Source organism: Hemicordylus capensis, chromosome 14 (genome assembly GCF_027244095.1).
Source record: "Hemicordylus capensis ecotype Gifberg chromosome 14, rHemCap1.1.pri, whole genome shotgun sequence".
Lineage (NCBI taxonomy): Eukaryota > Metazoa > Chordata > Lepidosauria > Squamata > Cordylidae > Hemicordylus > Hemicordylus capensis.
Window position 1 is genome coordinate 4,854,559 of NC_069670.1, and position 19,719 is coordinate 4,874,277.

At 49.5% G+C, this 19,719-nt stretch overlaps 1 protein-coding gene across 1 annotated transcript; it reads left to right on the forward strand.

Moving 5' to 3' along the window:
* The first annotated feature begins 1,326 nt into the window (after positions 1 to 1,326).
* Positions 1,327 to 19,480, forward strand: LOC128336910 (solute carrier family 22 member 6-A-like). The gene is made up of 10 exons (XM_053277207.1): positions 1,327 to 1,998; positions 3,734 to 3,837; positions 6,075 to 6,229; positions 7,769 to 7,937; positions 9,130 to 9,253; positions 12,333 to 12,448; positions 13,712 to 13,926; positions 15,690 to 15,798; positions 17,101 to 17,304; positions 18,482 to 19,480. Exons 1-10 carry the CDS (start codon positions 1,603 to 1,605, stop codon positions 18,579 to 18,581), a joined length of 1,692 nt encoding a protein of 563 aa, XP_053133182.1. The 5' UTR covers positions 1,327 to 1,602; the 3' UTR covers positions 18,582 to 19,480.
* The last annotated feature ends 239 nt before the right edge of the window (positions 19,481 to 19,719 follow it).

Here is a 19,719-nt window from a genome sequence, read left to right on the forward strand (position 1 = left end):
TTGAATCATCCCCGCCCACCACGGCATGACATTTTATTATTTTTTTATTTTTACACATTTTTTATATCCCACTCTTCCTCCAAGGAACCCAGAGTGGTGGACTACATACTTAAGTTCCTCCTCACAACAACCCTGTGAAGTAGGTTAGGCTGAGAGAGAAGTGACTGGCCCAGAGTCACCCAGCTAGTCTCAGGGCTGAATGAGGATTGGAACTCAGGTCTCCCCGGTCCTAGTCCAGCGCTCTAACCACTACACCACGCTGGCTCTCTTATCACAATAAAACTGGGTATCCACTGTGTGTGGTCCAATGTAGGAGTTGCAAAACATCATCTTGAATGCTGCTGCTGCTACTACTACTACTAATATTTATTTATCACTCCTTCAACCAAAGTTTACATAGCAGTTTACATAGAAAAATAAACAAAACACAAATGAAAGGGTCCCCTGTCCTCAAAAGGCTCACTAAAAAGAAACATAAGGCAGATACCAGCAACAGCCACTGGAGGGATGTTTTGCTGGGGCCGGATAGAGCCAGTTGCTCTCCCCCTGCTAAAGAGAAGAGAATCACCACTTTAAAAGGTGTCTCTTTGTTCAGTTAGATGATGTTCTCATATGTACGGTAGAGCAGGGATTCTCAGCGTTGGGTTCCCAGATGTTATTGGACTTTAACTCCCATAATCCCTAACCAAAGGCCACTGGGGCTGGGGATTATGGGAGTTGAAGTCCAATAACATCTGGGGCCCCAATGTTGAGAACCTCTGCTGTAGATGATGTTCTCTCAGACATTGGGCGTGTGCTGCAAAATTTTCCCTAGGAGCCTTTACTGCTTAAAGGTGAGGCTTCTCAGTAGACAATTTGGAGATTCTTCCAGAAGGATGAAAGACCTTTTTAAAAAATAATAATAATAATGTTTTTTTTAAAATAATTTTATCAAATCAACACAAGAATCTATCTAAAAAGCTGTCTGGGGGTTACAATTCCCAGCAGTTTCCTTTCCTTTTAAGAAGAGTGTGAGAACGGAGCAAGCAAGAAAAAGCCGTGTTTCCTTTAGCCAAGAAAACGCAGCCAACCCGCCCGCCTTCCTTCTTTCCTCAGACGGATACTTGTTCCCTGCCGCACTCTGCCCCACATTTACTGAATGCCCACATTTTGTCCCCCTCCCCTCCCTTTTGAGTTAATCCTTCAAAGCCTCATTAGAGCATTAACCCAAGGAAAATGATTAGGGCTTGTGTAATCCCACCGAGTTCACCTCCCCCCCCCCCCCGCAACCAGCCCATTCATGTTTTCATGCAGCAGGCCAAACGCCCCGCGAAGTTTCCAGCTCCTTGAGGATATATCGTAAAGTTGACATAAGTTCATGCAATCGGTTTCTCCGTCCCCCCACCCCACCCCAAGCAGTGTTTTCAGCTGGAGTTAGAATGGAGTTCGCCACGGAGCCGGCTCCAAAGATCTTGACCCTGTATTCATGAGAGGAAACTTCACAGGGGACATAGGGAGGGCCTCTATGCGGTTGGCCTGTGTTCAGGAATACTCTTGAAAGTTCCTGAAACGCACCGCTCCTTTGACACCCTTCCTGCTCCGAGCCGAGCAGCCCCGTTGACCATGACATTTGCCGAACTCCTTGACCGGATCGGGGGGATGGGACGCTTCCAGATCCTCCAGGTGGTCCTGCTGGTGATCCCCGTTCTCCTGACGGCCATCCACAACTTACTGCAGAACTTCTCCGCTGCCATTCCTGACCACCATTGCCGGATCAGGGTGGTCGGCAACGGCACAGATCAGAACAGGACTGAGACGTTGACAGCTGAAGAGGACCTCCTGGAGCTGTCCATCCCGAAAGACGGGTCGGGGAAGCTGGAGAAATGTCGCCGGTTCGTCACTCCTCATTTGCATCTCCTCGGCTCCAACGCCACCAACAATTCCCAGGCGGAGACTGAGGATTGTCATGATGGATGGGTCTACGACAGAAGCGTCTTTGCCAACACCATCATCATGGAGGTGAGCAGATGTTGGGGCAAGGGGTCCCAAGCTAAATATCCCAGCCATCTCTAGGTAGACCTGGGAGAAAGACCAGGGGGGCAGGCTTCTGCCACTGTGGGGTAGAAAATACAGAGCTGGACCAACTGTAACATATACGTCAGGAGGATGCTTTATATGCAGATGGACCAAAGGTAAACCTTACTCTCCAGGTAGGGCTGGGAAAGAATGCTGTCTGAAATCCAGGACAGCCTCTGCTTTTCACTGTGGACAGTAATGAGCTGGATGGGTCTGACTCAATAGATAGGGAGGTCATTCATACAACTGTGTTCTACCCAGGTTTGGGAGCTGTGTGTGCTCCCAATTTTCGGTTGTGTGGAAGTAAGGTAGGAGGGAAACTTGGGCAGGAGGAAAACCCGGGTGGCCCCCAATCTCTGCAGCCGCTACCGGCTGCGTGACAGAACCAGTAGTTGTGTGGGCGGCTGATCCAGCCGCCCAGCAACAAGCGTCTGCTTGTCTGCGGGGAGAGTGGGCTAAGCCCTCGATCCCCGCAGAACCCTCCCAGGCTCTACACATGGGTCGTGTGTAGAGCCTCATTGTGTGGAAGCAAGGCAGGAGGGAAACCGGGGTAGAAGTGATTGTGTGGAAGCAAGGGGGGGGGAATCTGGGTAGCTTTTCCTCCTACCTTGCTCCCACACAATCACTTCTACCCAGGATTTCCTCTTACTTTGCTTCCACATAATCAAAAATTGGGAGCACACACAGCTCCCACACCCAAGTAGAACATAATTTTTGATTGTGTGAAGGACCACAAAGCTTCATAAGGTCAAAATCTGGAAAGCAACTTCGGACTCGCTCTCCAACCTTTTAGGACTTCCATCTGATTGCTAGAGACAGCTTTTCCTACTTTTGCGGAATGGGTTTCACTTCCCCCTCATTCAATTCGAGACCTATTAGGTATGTAGGGTGTGTCTCAGGTTTCAGAGGTTTGGAAGAGTGCAATGCGACCTTCTGGGGCCAGACTTTAAAAAACAAACAAATGATGAGGGGTTGTTTGGCACAACATTATTTATATCTTTTATTTGGCTTTTAATGACTACACTGTCGCAGCCAAAATCTGACCAGTTATTGGAAAGATGCATGGCTTTAGAATCCTAGAATATGCACATCTCTTGGTAAATATTTGTTTAAAAGTGAGCAACTTAAAGACAGTTTCCAAATACACACAGAACTCTTGGAGAATGGGGCCATGTACCATGCTTAAATCTCTCATCATAGGAACATAGGAAGCTGCCATATATTGAGTCAGACCCTTGGTCTATCTAGCTCAGGTGGGACCTGGTGTGTCGTCTTCACAGACTGGCAGCGGCTTCTCCAAGGTTGCAGGCAGGAATCTCTCTCAGCCCTATCTTGGAGATGCTGCCAGGGAGGGAACTTGGAACCTTCTGCTCTTCCCAGAGCAGCTTCATCCCCTGAGGGGAATATCTTGCAGTGCTCACACATCAAGTCTCCCATTCATATGCAACCAGGGCAGACCCTGCTTAGCTATGGGGACAAGTCATGCTTGCTACCACCAGACCAGCTCTCCTCTCCATCCCAGAACAACCGACACGGCATCGCTTTTTTTTTTTTTTGTATCGGGCTATCAATTGAACTGGAGCTCCTCCATGTGGAACCTTATAGCAAGCAATTTTAACAAGCAACATGGCTGTATTAATTCTCATTTCTCCATCTTTCCCTTTTCCGACACGTGCAGTGGGACCTGGTGTGTCGTCTGCGGACCCGGAGACAGATCGCCCAGTCCATTTACATGGGGGGAGTGTTGGTGGGCGCTCTGGTGTTTGGAAGCTTAGCTGACAGGTAGGTGGTGAACTGGATTCACTGTATTATACGTTCTTGGTCTAGATGGATGCAAGATTTGGGACAGTTTTACAGGTATGCGTCTGGCCAATTGGCTATGGAGCTATCTGTAGGCCTGGGGCATACCTGCCACCAACATAATGTGGCAGGTTTCTCGCTTTCATTGGCTGCATTCACACGTGATGCACGAGTCCAATGGACGTATGGTTCTGCTTCCCCTCGCCTCGCTCTCCTGTCCGAATCGGATGTGTCGGGTTACCTGGTCGCCTGTGTGGCCCTGTGGAGTCCAGAGGAGAGCATGGCATCTTTCCTGTGGGGCTTCCGTTCCCTGCAGGGGGTGGCAGGGGTGAGAAGGGTCCAGGGTGGTCAGGTCCTGGTGGGGTTGGGAGGGCAAGGCAGGGAACTGAGAGTCGCCACCGGCTCGATTGGTGTTGACTCAAGACCAGGCCGTTTCTAGAGTTGCCCCGAGACTTTGGAACGCGCTTCCTAACTAAATTAGAGTTTCCCCTTCTCTGAATGTTTTTAAGAAGGACCTAAAAAACATTCCTGTTTAGTTAGGCTTTTAGTTTATAGTTTTAAAGCTTCGGTTTTAGAGGTTTTTTAATTGTATTTTAAATTGTTTTATTTGTGTTAATGTTTGGTTTTTTTAATAAGAATTTTTATTAAGAAGTAAACCAAAGGAAAAGAGACAAATCACCATAAATACAATAGAAAACAAATCATTTTTCATAATGAAAAACATCATTTTTCTAATTAATTGCATCAGTAAAGAAAAGATATCTAGAACAAGACAAAGCAAAAGAAATTCAGACTCTTAGAGAGTTGTAAAATCTAATCAGCTTCTTGTAAATTACATATCGAAAACACTATCAATCAAATCCAGAAAATGGGAACGTTTGACCGTAATGGATATTATAATCTATAAAGCATTCCCAGACAGACATGAATGTTTCAGTAGATATACCATGTACATAAGCCGAGACTTTTGAAATTTAAGCATAGTCCCACACTTTCAAAAACCAATTTGTGTTAATGTTTTGATTGGTTTTATGTTTTGAACCACCCAAGGACTTTTTGTATGGGGCGGTATATAAATGTACTCAATAAATAAATAAATAAATCTAAACTCACAATGTCACTCTTAAACTCAGCATGGCACAGGCACAAGGACACCTGGTTAGCTTAGTGGTTGTAATGGAGATCTGGACGTACCTGGGGTCTTTCCCCACTGCTCTGAAGACCGTGGTGTGGCCTACACTCAGATTCATACAAAAAAACCTGGTACCCTACCTCCCAGTTCTAAATACTTCAACTCCCATGATACCTGACTATTGTCCTCTATGGCTTGGGATGATGGGAGTTGTGGTCCAACACTTCCAGTAGGACCAAAGTTGAGCAGCCTTTCTCTAGCTCAGAGGTGGCTGACCTCAGACTGTGCAGCTATGGCAGGACTCCAACTCCCAACAATCTTGATGGGATGTATATCACAATAGACTGGCTCACTGGTCTGATTCCGTAGAAGGCAGCTTCCTATGGGCTATCAAGTTCCATTCCAGAGGATTTGTTCCATATCCTGGAGAAGGCAGGAGAGTACAACTCTTTGCTGGGCCCAGTGTTCTAGGGGTGTGCATGAATGGTTCGTTGCAGAACCGTTTTGAATGTTCGATTTTGGACCGGACCGAAACAGGCCCGGTTCGGGTGAACTGGTTCCGCCATAGTAAGGGGTGGCCAGGTGGGGGTGGCGAGAGAGGCCACCCTCACCAGATTCCCCTTTACAAATATATTGGCTGCCCAAACTGCTGAACTGGTTCGATGAAACAGACCAGACCGGCTGGTTGGTTCGACTGAACCAGTTCAGAGTGACGCGGTTCGGTTTGAATTGATTCAAATTTGAACCAAACGATGTTTTGTGCTTCATGCACAGCCCTACACACACACACACACGTAATTTAGTCCAAACCTCAAACTTGTGACAGTTTGTGACTTATGGCAGTTTGTGACCTGGAAGACACAAAATTTTGCCCAGGGGTTTGTGTGTGTGACAATGTTTATGTGTGTACATACATGGAGTAATATTTGGGAATAAGAAATTGAACCAGAACTCATACCCTCATAGTTTGCCAAAGGCTGGACACAGACACAGCTGTGCAGCCTGAGGTGGGCCAAGGATGATGGGAATTGTAGTTTGCTTTGGCTTTGTATCAACCGTAATGCTCAAGCACAATTCTGTGTCTTAGGTTTGGACGGAAAGCAGTTTTAAGCTGGTCCTATCTGCAGATGGCTGTGATGGGCTTATGTACAGCTTTTTCCCCAAGCTTCATGGCCTATTGTGTGTTCCGTTTCCTGGTTGGCATGGCGCTGTCTGGGATTATCCTGAACTGCATGTCTCTAGGTAAGAGCTGAAGAGCCAATTTAATGAGGCCACAATTAGGACAGGAAAAGAAAATGCACAAATTAGAACGTGGACATTTCAGCATTTGAAAGGTGAGTTCCAGCATGCCAACCCCACAGATATGAGACCCGTTTTGCAAATCGACAATCTAGAGTGGCAATGAGGTTGACCAGGAGTTTGCCAAGTCCAATGTTGTGACATCTTGCTTCTTTGATCAATATATTGTCATATGTTCCTGAGCACTCTCCTGGAGAGGAGAGCTGGTCTTGTGGTAGCAAGCACGACTCGTCCCCTTAGCTAAGCAGGGTCTGCCCTGGTTGCATCTGAATGGGAGACTTGATGTGTGAGCATTGCAAGAGATTCCCCTTAAGGGATGGAGCCACTCTGGGAAGAGCTGAAGGTTCCCAGTTCCCTCCCTGGCAGCATCTCCAAGATAGGGCTGTGAGAGATTTCTGTCTGCAGCCTTGGAGAAGCCACTGCCAGTCTCTGTTGACAATACTGAGCTAGATGGACCTATGGTCTGACTCAGTATATGGCAGCTTCCTATGTTCCAATGTTCCTCTCAAATGCACTTTGATCACTATATACTGTTGTATCTTCCTGAACACCTATAATGTTGGACAACATTGAGCTGTTGAGCTGGTCTTGTGCTACCAAGCATGAATTGTCCCCTTTGCTAAGCAGGGTCTGCCCTGGTTTTCATTTGAATGGGAGACTATGAGGCACTTCACGCAATTGGTGTGAAGCACCATTTGGGTTAGTGCAGCGATTGGGGGCTTAGCTGATTATGCAGCAGCACATGATCGACCAAGTAAGGTTAGCCGAGCGCTCGCTCCGCTGACCTCGTTTAAGGGGAGGGGTACTTTGGGCAGTTTGCTGCCCGTAGCTGCGTGGATCCCGTGGCAGCAGAAAACCCGGAGGAATCGAGCTAGGCTTCCTTCGCCCGATTTCTCCAGGTCGTGAAAATAGCTTCTGTATGTGGGAGCACTGTCAGATATTCCCCTTCCCACTCTGGGAAGAGCATCTGCCTGCTTGCATGCAGAAGGTTCCAAGTTCCCTCCCTGGCAGCATCTCCAAGAAAGGGCTGAGAGAGTTTCCTGCCTGCAACCTTGGAGAAGCCGCTGCCAGTCTGGGTAGACAATGCTGAGCTAGATGGAGCAAGGGTCTGACTCAGTATAAAGTAGCTTCTTCCGATGTCTGTCCCCTCCCTATTTTCTTCATTATCTCCCTCACTCCCAGGGGCCACTGGGGAGAGGGGGAAATACCGGCCCTCTCTCCCCTAGCCCCGTAGACATTGATCGACCTGTCCTCCATGACTTTATCTAGAAGAAAGCCATCCTGGCCCCTCTTAAAGCCACCCAGCCACCCAGGCTGTGGTCTGCCACCACATCTTGTGGCAGAGAGTTCCATAGGCTGATTATGCATTGTGGGGAAACAGTCCTTCCTTTTGCCAGTCCTAAATTGCTTGGCTCTTCTACGAGGGGAATTGGCTGTGCAGCCGGCGAGCGCTTCTAAGTCGCCTCTTCTCGTTTCCCTCAGTCCTCGAGTGGGTGCCGACCAATGTCCGTACTGTCGCTGGAACTGCGGTGGGATACAGTGCAACGTTTGGGCAAATCCTCCTTCCGGGGCTAGCCTATGTCCTCCCAGACTGGCGGTGGCTGCAATTTGCTGCTTCGATGCCCTTCTTTGCCTTCTTCCTCTACTCTTGGTGAGCTATCTTTTCAACCAAAATCCCCCGAGTGGTTTACATCAATATAAATAAATAAATAAAATGGCTCAGTGTCCCCAAAGGGCTCACAATCTAAGAAAGACAGGCAGCCCCCAGCAACAGCCACTGGAGGGATGCTGTGCTGGGGATGGAGAGGGCCAGTTGCTCTCCCACCCTGCTCAAGAAAGAGAACCACCACAGGGCACCAGTGCTGAGCTTTACACTCGGTGCAGAATTAGGAGAATCCCAGCTCCTTCCTTTTTTTGTATTTAAAGCACGTTTCCAACCCTGTGGCTGTGGGGAGAAGCTAGAAGACATATGGCCACTGACTGAAAAAAGGACCGGGGCAGAGGAGAGGCTATGGGGGATAGGGGTGTGCATGGACCCGGTTCCGTGCACTCCCAGGAGGGTGGGAACACGGCACACACATCGGCCATGAGCGTGACGACACTGAATGGGGCTGCAAGCCGAGAACTGCAGTCCCGTCCCGTGGTTTAAGCAAGCTTTAAAGTCCACGTCCACGTCCTGTGCCACGTGGTTTAAAGAGGGGGGAAAGCAGCGGGGCAGGGAGGGACAGGTAGGAAGAACCTTCGCTGTTCCTTAAAAGCAACCCCCACCCTTCGAACCGGCTCAAACGGCAGGTGATCGGACCGGTTCGGCACTCCAGAAAAGGAGCGCCGTACCGTTTCCGTGCACATCTCTAATGGGGGTGAAGGAGCAATGATATTTCCTAAAGTGGTGTTGAGCAATCTGGGGAACTGTAGGTTTCCTTGTTCCAAGAAAAATGGAATGAATTGCTCAAGGCTAAGTGGACATGCATACCCAGGGCTGCAGAAACCCACCAGTCTGCTAGTCTGTGACGAGTGGAAAATGAAGCCCGGCGAGTGAAAAAAGTCCTGATGAGCAAAGGACCAACATAGCTTGACGAGTAATGTATTTTGTCTGGCTGATAAGCTGAGCCAAGATTTCTCCACCCCTGGACATACACGTGCTCGGTCGGAATAATTCATTCCTGCCAAGAAACCCTGCTTCCCTCCTGAGGGTTCTGCACTAAGGGCTTCCTCGCTGCAGAACCTCTAGTCTGCATTCACAGGCCCCTGCTCCAAAAAGAGAATCACCTCTTTAACAAGGTGCTCTGTTAGCAGGAGAGCATTGTATGAGTCTTTGCCTGAGCTTGGGTTCTTTCGCATAGGTGGTTTGCCGAATCTGCCCGTTGGCTGGTCCTTGCCGGCAAAACTGACCAGGCTGTGGAGGTCCTCAGGAAAGTCGCGGAGATCAATGGGAAGAAGGAAGAAGGACAGAAACTCAGCGCCGAGGTGAGAGGCAAGGGGTGGCCGTACTCCGTGACTTGTGTGTGTCAGCTCAGAAACGGACGTTGAGATCACTCACACGATCAAGAACTGTGTGTGCTCCCAGTTTGGGTTGTGCAGAAGCAAGGTAGGGGTAGTGAACCGGAGGGGGAAGTGGAGGCGATTCTCACAAGCAGCAGAAACCAAGCTAAGGAAGCCCAGCCTGGTTTCTGCCGCTCGTATGCAGCAATGGAAACGGTGTGGCTCCCGGCAGCAGCTCGGCCCGCTTACGAAGCCAGCCGCTTAAACCAGGTTTTGGGCACGAGTGTGCCCAAAGAATGGGTTTACGGATCGCGTGTCTGCTCGCAGCCGCAGACATACCCCCCACACATGAATGCCCCACAGCGGCAAGCCCACCTATTTATTTATTTATTTATTTAACATATTTTTATACCGCCCACAACTTACGTCTCTGTGCAGTTTACTCACCCCCTTAAACGAGGTCGACCGATCGAGAGCTCCGTTAACCTCGTTTTTCTGGTCGTGTGTCAGCCACGGCTGCTTGCAACCTCAGCGGATGCACTTCAAGGCGGGGGGTGGATCCTCGAAATGCACCGCACACTCACGTGATGCATTACTGCCCCCCCCCCAGAACTGGCGAGTAAGCCACGGCTGTGCTCAGGAGCACCAGAGTCCAGCTGCGGTTTGTCTGGGAAGGTGATCCGCCCGGCGACGGGTGAGCGATCATCTGCGGGGAGAGCGGGTCCAACCCGCTACCGCCACAAACCTCCTCTCGGCGCTTCAGACCGCGTGTGAAATGCCGCAAGGGCTTCATTGTGCAGAAGCAAAGTAGGAGGAAAATTTGGGGAGAAGTGATGGTGTGGAACAGAGGCGTATCTAGGGAAAACAGCGCCTAGGGCAAGTACTGAAATTGAGCCCCCTGTCCAAACATCTGACACCCATCTTTCAGATTACTTTACTATAATATCAGCTGAAAAATACAAGTCAAGCCCGTTAATCTTTTAATATTTCAAAAACTATTTAGCAGTGGACATAGCCAGACTAAAAAATGCTGGAAAATTACAAATTTCAGTATGCTGGGGCTCATGAAATACCCAAATACTATGTGGAGGTGTACTTGGAAAACTAAACAGAAGTGCCTGTCTAATTTTATACTATGCACTGTAGCATCACTATTACATAAGTTTTAAAAATAAATGGAGAATTTGACTTTTCCCAGATATTCTGAAAATAATTAAAGGATATGCAGAGTAAACTGTGTCAGTAAACTGTGCCAAACTGTGCTTGGAATATATTCTAGTATTTCAGAAAGACAGTTAAAATGAGAGAAAGAGAGCAAGAAACTCCCAGTGGGCCTTAATATTAAGGATTTCACACTGATTCAAAGACAAACTCAGCATTAATAGTTTGGTTTCCTTTAATACTATCTCTAGTATTGTGGCTCACAGCATTATATTTCAATAGTTGCTGATATACCACTCATGCTCAATTGGCTTCTGCGAGGCCTGGCATGGCCTAGGGCCTCACAGAGGCCATTTGAGCATGCATGGTGGCCATTTTGTTTTCGGGGGCCATTATTTATTTTTTATTTCATTTTTAAAAATGGCGCCCCCCTTCAAGTGGCGCCCAGGGCATATGCCCTGCCTGCCCTACCCTAGATACGCCCCTGGTGTGGAAGCAAGGTAGAAGGAAAAGCTACCCAGGTGATTCTCCAACCTCGCCGCCACACAATCACTTCTACCCTGATGTTCCTCCTACCTTGCTTCCACACAATCAAGACCCGGGAGCACACAGAGCTCCCGAACCCGGGCCGAACTCAGTTTTTGATTGCACGAATTACCTCAGGGAAGCTCTTCTCACGATCAGTGAGAAGAGCTCCTCCCAGCTCTGCCTGATCTTCCCCACAGATGATCACTCACCCTTCACTTGGCGAGCGGATCGCCCACCACTCACCCAGGAGCTCTGGGGGACTGGTGCCCACCGGAGCCCCAATGATCAACCTCCCCCCCTCCCCCCAAGTGTGCTACAGAACCAACTATGAGGCGCTTCACACGCATCGGTGTGAAGCACCTGAGAGGATTCTGTAGGGACAGTGGGCTTAGCCCGCTCTCCCCGCAGACGAGCAGACGATCGCAGTGAGTGGCCAGATTGGCTCCCCACACGACTGCCGGATCCGTCACGGAGCCAGCAGGGGTGGCAGGGATCGGGGGCCGCACGACCCCCAGAAATTCCAGGATGCCCCACGCGAGCGCGCAGGGCATCATGGAGAGACACACACACACCCGCAAGCCTGGGAGGCTGCTTGAAGCCTACCAGAGGAGGGTCTCCTCATGTGTTGTCGTGGAGCGGAGCCGTGCCACGGCAGCACACGATCCAAAAACCCGGGTTAGCAGAGCACTCGCTCTGCTAACCTGGGCTAAGAGGAGGGCTACTTTGGCGGGCTAGCCACCAGAGAACCACCGGGCTCACCCACTGGTTCTCACGATGGGGAAAGACCGGGCGGGGCTTCTTTAGCCCGGTTTGCCCCCATCATGAGAATAGCCTCTATGTGTGGTTGTTGGGTGTGTGGAGGGCAAGGTAAATTTTCGGCACACTATTACATTAAAATTAACCTCACTAATAAGCGAGACACATCATTAGGGACATAGAAACACAGGACGCTGCCATATACCGAGTCAGACCGTTGTTCCACCTAGTTCAGTATTGTCGACACAGACTGGCAGCAGCTTCTTCAAGGTTGCAGGCCGGAGTCTTTTTTCCACAGAAAAGGGTTTGTAAAAAATGATACGAGGCACAAAATGACTCCCGCGGTCAAAATGGTGGCCGGAAATGACCTCTGAGGTCATTTCCAGCCATCCCCAACCCACAGATACAGAAATAACCCTCCCACCATGTCTGACGAGGTTGGGTGTCAGTTCCCCAACTGTGGATATGTGAAACCATGGATGCTGGATCCGTAGGTAACAAGGTTTGCCTGTAGGAGTAAAAATGGAGTAAAATGGCTGATTAGTTCAGTTCAGAATTGGCAATAGTGATCTTGTCCATGGATCTTGTCCATGGACCTTTCCCGCTTGTCTTTCTGCAGGTATTGAAATCTAACATGCAGAAGGAGATGGAGCTTTCACAGACATCCCACACGCCCGTCAGCTTGGTCCGCACACCCACTGTGCGCCGGATCTCCTGTTGTATTTCCAGTGTTTGGTATACTTTGTTACTTCTCGTTCCTCCTAAAATTCAAATACCCGAATGCAGCCATGAGGGCTGGAACCTTGGTTTTCGGATAACTGTGCAATTGGCCAAGTGTGCAACTGTTGAACGAGTGGAGTTGCCGGACAGGACAGCATGGCATTATTGGCCAATTGTTATTGGCCATTGTTATTACTTTATTGGCCATGATTGAAAATACACAGTATTGCTCAATTTTTGTGCTTGTGCAAGAGGGCACTTGTGCAAACGCAAACACCGCCACTTCTATCAAAAGTCTGTGGAGCTTAGAATTATTTAATTTAATTTAATTTAATTTAATTTAATTTAATTTAATTTAATTTTTGTTTATTTGTTTATTTGTTGTTTGATTGATTGATTATATTTGTACTCCAAACATCCGCCTCTGGGCAGTTTACAGCAACATAAACAAATTAAAATAGAAATGAAAACCTTAACACAATTAATGTTGTTGGAGTACCCAGATGACACCCAAATGTATTACTCCATGTCAGCTTCATCAGGCAATGGCATAACTTCCCTAAATGCCTGCCTCGAGGCGGTAATGAGCTGGATGAGGGATAACAAACTGAGATGGAATCCAAACAAGATGGAGGCGCTCATTGTAGGAAGCCACAGTTCGGGAAATTTATTTATCTATTTGATTTCTATACCACCCTTCCAGAATGGCTCAGGGCGGTTGCGATAGATCTGCCTGTTCTGGATGAGTTTACATTCCCCCAGGAGGAACAGGTTCGCAGTTCAGGAGCACTTCTGGACCCAAGCCTCTCTCTGATATCTCAGGTAGAGGAGGTGGCCAGCAGTGCTTTCTATCAGCTTCGGGGTTTGCCAACTGCTCCCTTTCCTGGAAGTGAGTGACCTTAAGACACTGGTGCACATGCTGGTAACCTCCAGGCTTGACTACTGCAATGCACTCTACATGGGGCTGCCTTTGTACATAGTCCAGACTCTGCAATTGGTGCAGAATGCTGCTGCCAGATTGGTCTCCAGGATGTCCTGAAGAGACCATATTACTCCAGTTTACACTGCCTACCAGTAGGTTTCTAGGCAAAATACAAAGTGCTGGTTATTACCTATAAAGCCTTTAATAGCTCAGGCTCCGGGTATTTAAGAAAATGCCTTCTTCATAATGAACCCCTCCGCCTATTGCGATCTTCAGGGGAGGTTCATCTGAGGGTGCCACCATACCCATTGCCTTTCTTTCTTCCTCCCTCCCTCCTCCTGAAACCCCCCTTTCAGGTTTGCGACTAGTTTCGCTTACTATGGCCTCGCCATGGACCTCCAGAACTTCGGCTTCAGCATCTACCTCATCCAAGTGGCGTTTGGGACGATTGACATCCCAGCCAAGTTGGGGGCCGCCATTAGCATGAGCTACATTGGACGGCGGACCACTCAGGCTTCTTCTGTCATCTTGGCTGGCTTGGCCATTCTAGCCAATATATTTGTGCCCTCGGGTGAGTCTACAGTGGTGAACTCTATGGACGCTTAGCACAGAAAGAGAAATCGCACACAGTGGGGCACCTAGGCATCTTTTGAGATCCAGGCCTAGAGGGCTTGGGAGGCCCCCTCCCACCCATGAGCCCTCCACCCCAATTCTCAAACCTCTTCCCCACTTCATGCAAATCTACGGGGGGGGGCATTTTAAAAAAAAGATTCAGAAGGTACCTCCCACTGACTTTCAGCTTCCAGTATCATAGTAGAAGCTGACATTTACTGCGTCGGTCCATTGGTCCATTTAGCTCAGTATTGTCTACACCAGGGATTCTCAACGTTGGGTCCCCAGATGTTCTTGGACTTCAACTCCCATGATCCCCAGCCCCAGGGGCCTTTGGTTGGGGATGATGGGAGTTGAAGGCCAATAACATCTGGGGGCCCAACACTGAGAATCCATGGTCTACACAGACTGGCAGTGGCTTCTCCAAGGTTGCAGGCAGGAATCTCTCTCAGCCCTATCTTGGAGATGTTGCCAGGGAGGGAACTTGGAACCTTCTGCTCTTCCCAGAGCGGCTCCATCCCTTAAAGGGAATCTCTTCCAGTGCTCACACTTCTAGTCTCTCATTCATATCCTGGGGCTGGCGGGGGCCTCCCTGTAGCCCAATGCCTCACCCACCCCTGCCGTGCTCACAGAACCGAGCAGGCCTCCAAGCGGGGGTCTGTGGCAGTGGCAGCTAAGCCACCGATCCTGGCCAGGCTGGGCCTGACCGGGCTTGGCAGCGATGCTTGTGATCTTGTGCATGAGAGTGTCACAAGCTGGTGAACTCATGGGTTTCTGATGCTCGCGCCTGCACAGAACAACTTGCAAGCATCACAAGCCCGGGTGTAATGTATTTGCGACGCTCGCCAGTCATACTGCACAGGAACAAGCGGTGCAAATATGTGCCATCACAAGCTTGCGATGCTCGCGGGCCATACTGCGCAGGCGCGAGCGTCGCCAGCAGCCAGGAGAGGCTGGCCAGACCTACTGCCTGACTGCGCAACTGGAGATAGGCCATGACAGGGCTGCATGTGGAGGCTCCCTCCTCCCTCCTCATTTGGAGGAGGTCCCTCCCTCTCCCTCCTCCCTCCTCATTTAGAGGAGGTCCCTCCCTCTCCCTCCTCCTTCCTTCTTCCTCCTCCCTCCTCATTTGGAAGAGGTCCCCCTGGAGCTCTGAGGAACGGACTTCGGGGCGGAGGTCCGGTCCAAAGAGTGCTGCTGATCACAAGTTCTTTATAGAATGATGGTCTCCAGCATCCTGCTATGTGTTGTGTGCTCAAATGAACTCTTTTATCACTACTTGAAATCACCGATAGTGCAAAGAGCAGCATACAATCTCTGAGTTGCACCTTAAGCATCCTCTAGATGCCAAAACAGTCTGAGTCCAGACTACCACATCTTCAAGATCTTCCTCAGAAGCCCTGACTAGGGTTCCTTTGTGTTGATCCAATGTTGGGTTGACCCAATGTTGGGTCGGCAAACCCAACATTTAACCGAGATTGGCAACCCTTGATCAATTTCTAGATTACCCATCCCACGTAAATGGCAGGCTAGCATGGTGAAATGCCAACATGGCTGAAACATCTCATGACCATAAATTGGGAGCATTGAATACGAATACGACAAATGTTTATAGACCACTTTTGCCAAAGCGGCTTACAGAGAAGAGGAAATTGAAGAGTAAACCTTACAATGAACCCTTTGTGTCTCTTGCCTTTCTTTGGCAACTCCCCCGCCCTCAAGATCTACAGACCCTGAGGACATGCCTAGCAGTGCTTGGAAAGGGATGTCTGGCCTCATCCTTCAATTGCCTCTATCTCTACACGGGTGAGCTCTACCCAACGGTGATCAGGTATGTCACGCCACCCAAAAGCCAAAACGAAAAAGGGAGGGATTCCCAAAGAATTTGGGAGTAACAAAATTAATGTTTTTAATAAATTAATTAAACTTACATAGGAACCTCGGAAGCTGCCATATACTGGAGTATGACCCTTGGTCCATCTAGCTTAGTATTGTCAACACAGGCTGGCAGCAGCTTCTCCGAGGTTGCAGACAGGAGTTGCTCTCCGCCCTGTCTTGGAGATGCTGCCAGGGAGGGAACCTTCTGCATGGAGGAGGGGTTCTGTGTTATGTCTGAAAGGGGCCTGATGTCAGCCTACCTGAGGTCTTGCTGAGTTGCTGACAGGGCTGTTTTGTGACTAACAGAGCAGCAGCATAAGGGGTCACTGTGGGGTCACTACGAAGGTGCTCCTAACCCTCCCTCTGGTCTCCAAATGACCTCGTGCCACCTCAAAGCCATTAACGGCCATGGTGCTTGGGCACGCATTCAGCGGTGAGTTATTGCGCTATTGTGTATAATAAGGCATGTGTGACGCACTCCCAAGCAATCTCCCTGAGGAATTCAGCCGCCGGAGAAGAGCGGGTGGAGAAAGGTTCCTGCCTCCCCCAAATTGATTTGTTGCTCTTTAAAAGGCCAGGAGATACCAACACTTGCAACCCTGCAAACTGAGCCAAGAGGCGCCTTTTTGAAAGGGGTGGTTCTCTTTACTGAGCAGGGGGAGAGCAACTGGCCCTATCCGTCCCCAACACTGCATCCCTCCAGTGACAGTCGCTGGTGTCTCTCTGCTGTTTCTTTTTAGATTGTGAGCCCTTTGGGGACAGGGAGCCATCTTTATATATAATTCTCTAAGGCTGGGATTCTCAAGGTTGGGTCCCCAGATGTAATTGGACTTCAACTCCCACAATTCCCAGCCAAAGGCCACTGGGGCAGGGGATTATGGGAGTTGAAGTCCAATAACATCCGGAGACCCAATGCTGAGAACCCCTGCTCTAAGACACACCCGTGGCTAATCCCATGTGTGTGGCAGCACTCGCGAGAGTTCGGAGAGGTGCCCAATAGCCACATGTGTGTGTGAGGGGGAGAAAATGGTGGCAGCAGCGGCAGCCAGCCTGAAAGCAGTGGCGGCAGCGGGCAGGAAAAGAAGCCGGTGGGCGGGGAAAAGAAGAAGCCGGCACCCAGCTAGTTTATTTTTATTTCTCTATGTCAACAGCGTTAGGAACCTCCATCGAAAAGCAGTGTATAAATATCCGTCGCCTTCGCCTCCGCACTTGATTTTTACAGTTCTGGTCTGAAAGTTGTTTTCTACATTTGCAGGCAGACTGGGATGGGGATGGGCAGCACCTTGGCCCGTGTGGGAGGGATCGTGGCCCCCATGGTGAGAATGATGGGGGAATATCGGCCGTACCTCCCACCGCTCGTATATGGGATAGCCCCGATCCTGTCTGGGACTGCGGCCTTCCTGCTGCCAGAGACACTCAACACGCCCCTTCCGGACACCATCGAAGACGTGGAGAATGGGTGAGTTGCCATGTCTTGTCCAGAAGGCAAACTGATTGTCCAGAAGAACACAATTGATTGTCCAGTTGATTGTCCAGATTGATTGATTGATTGATTGATTGGCCAGATTGATTGTCCAGATTGTCCAATTGATTGTGCAGAAGAAGACAAGCTGATTGAGCTGCTACTCCTGAAGGTCATTCACACAGCCAAAAACGGAGGCTATTCTCACAACCTCCCCAAAGCGGGCAAAGGGAGCCCAGCCCGCTTTGGGGAGGTCATGTGCCTCAACGGGAGCTGTGCGGCTCCCAGCAGCAAACCTCCTTCAATGCCCCCACCGTTAAAAGAGGTTAGTGGAGCGAGTGCTCTGCTAACTCCGTTGGTTCGATCGTGATGCGGCACAGTGTGGCTCTGCCTCCAACAAGCCTCCCGGTGTTGGGGGTCCCCCCCCCACAGCATTCCCCGTGCACTTGCGCAGGGCATGCTGGGACTTCAGGGGGACAGGTGGCCCCGATCCCCGCTGCCTCTACTGGCTCCATGACGGAGCCAGTAATCATGTGGGCAGCCGATCTGGCCGCCCAGGGTGGGCTTGCTTGACCGGCGCTCCCTGCCTAACCCCATCCGGACTTCCACACTGTTCATGTGGAGAGCCTCATGGTGTTCTACCTGGGTTTAGGGGCTGCGTGTGCTCCCAGTTTTCAGTTGTGTGGAGGCAAGGTAGGAGGGGAAACCTTTTTGTGAAAGTTGGGGGGGGCTACTTCGAACTCGCAGTGAAGCCTCGCAGTCAACTTGCCTGCTGTGGGGAAAACACCCTGGCACAGCCCCTTTCTTTTAACTACATGAGAAGAGCCCTGCTGGATCAGGCCCAAGAAGGCCTATCTAGTCCACCCTGTTTCCCACAGTGGCCCACCAGATGCTTTTGGCATGTCCACCGGAGCCCTTTGGACTGGAATTCTGGTTCACAATTCCCCCACAGGCCTGGGCAGCAGCGGCAACAGGGTGGGGTGCAAAGGGCCTTTCGGTCCAGGATCCATCATTACCAAGGCGCACCTCTGGGCATGAGCACATGAAGGCACGCCCCCTTGCCTGCCGTTTGAAGCCCCCCTGCCTGGCGTTATTGAAGCCATACTTCTTGGAATTCTCTGCATTAGGGTGTTGGAAAGTGCTGACATTTGTTTGCCCTTTTTTTCTCCAACAGGAGGGTGCCGAAAGAACAGTTGCCCAAAGACCATGAACAGGTTTTGCTGCAGAGAGTGGGACTGGGTCCAGAGAAACAGTCACAAGATGGTGGAATGTGAAGCCAGGAATCTCTGTGGCATAATCAGATTCCTTCCTTTCCTTCCTTCCTTCCTTCCTTCCTTCCTTCTCAGTTTCAGTTTCAGTTTCAGTTTCATTCTTCTCTTCTCTCTTTCTTTCTTTTTTTCTTTCTTTCTTTCTTTCTTTCTTTCTTTCTTTTTCTCTTCCTCCCTCCCTCTTCCTTCCTTCCTTCCTCAATCCCCCCCTTCCTTCCTTCTCAGTTTCAGTTTCAGTTTCAATTTCATTCTTCTCTTTCTTTCTTTCTTTCTTTCTTTCTTTCTTTCTTTCTTTTTCTCTTCCTCCCTCCCTCTTCCTTCCTTCCTTCCTCAATCCCCCCTTCCTTCCTTCCTTCCTTCTCAGTTTCAGTTTCAGTTTCATTCTTCTCTTTCTTTCTTTCTTTCTTTCTTTCTTTCTTTCTTTCTTTCTTTCTTTCTTTCTTTCTTTCTTTTTCTCTTCCTCCCTCCCTCTTCCTTCCTTCCTTCCTTCCTCAATCCCCCCCTTCCTTCCTTCCTTCCTTCTCAGTTGCAGTTTCAGTTTCTTTCCTTTCTTCTCTCTCTTTCTTTCTTTTTCTTTCCCTCCCTCCCTCTCCCCCTCTCTTTCTTTCTCTTTTCCTTCCTTCTTTCCTCTCTCTCTTTGCTTCCTTTTTCTCTTCCTCCCTCCCTCTTTCTTTCTCCCTCAATCCCCCCACCTTCTTCCTCCCTTCCTTCTTTTTCATTTTCATTCCTCTCTTCTCTCTCTTTGTTTCTTTTTCTTTTCCTCCCTCCCCCTCTCTCTTTCTTTCTCTTTTCCTTCCTTCCTTCCTTCCTTCCTTCCTTCCTTCCTTCCTTCCTTCCTCTCTTTCTTTCTTTCTTTCTTTCTTTCTGAGTTGGGATATCAATGGACCAAATAAACAAACACACAAATAAAACCACAGCTGCAGATCTCTCTGTGGGCACAGACAGAAACTGTCCACTCAGTATAGACAATCGGTTTCAGGCAGAGCTGTTTCTTTCGCATCCCCAACATGCAATTGTGGACATTAGCACTAGGGTGCAGCATCCCCCAAAGTCTGAAACAGCCAGTTGCTAGACAAAGAGCCCTTTCCCACGATCCGTGTGAGAAGAAGGGGTGAGTGGAGGAAGCCTTGAAAAGCTTACCTCC

Excerpts from the sequence above, each read along its gene's own strand:
- LOC128336910 (XM_053277207.1), top strand. The coding sequence starts at position 1,603 with ATGACATTTGCCGAACTCCTTGACCGGATCGGGGGGATGGGACGCTTC. Across the intron at positions 3,838-6,074 it reads TTTGGAAGCTTAGCTGACAG|GTTTGGACGGAAAGCAGTTT; the intron begins GTAGGTGGTGAA and ends TCTGTGTCTTAG. Across the intron at positions 15,799-17,100 it reads CTCTACCCAACGGTGATCAG|GCAGACTGGGATGGGGATGG; the intron begins GTATGTCACGCC and ends CTACATTTGCAG.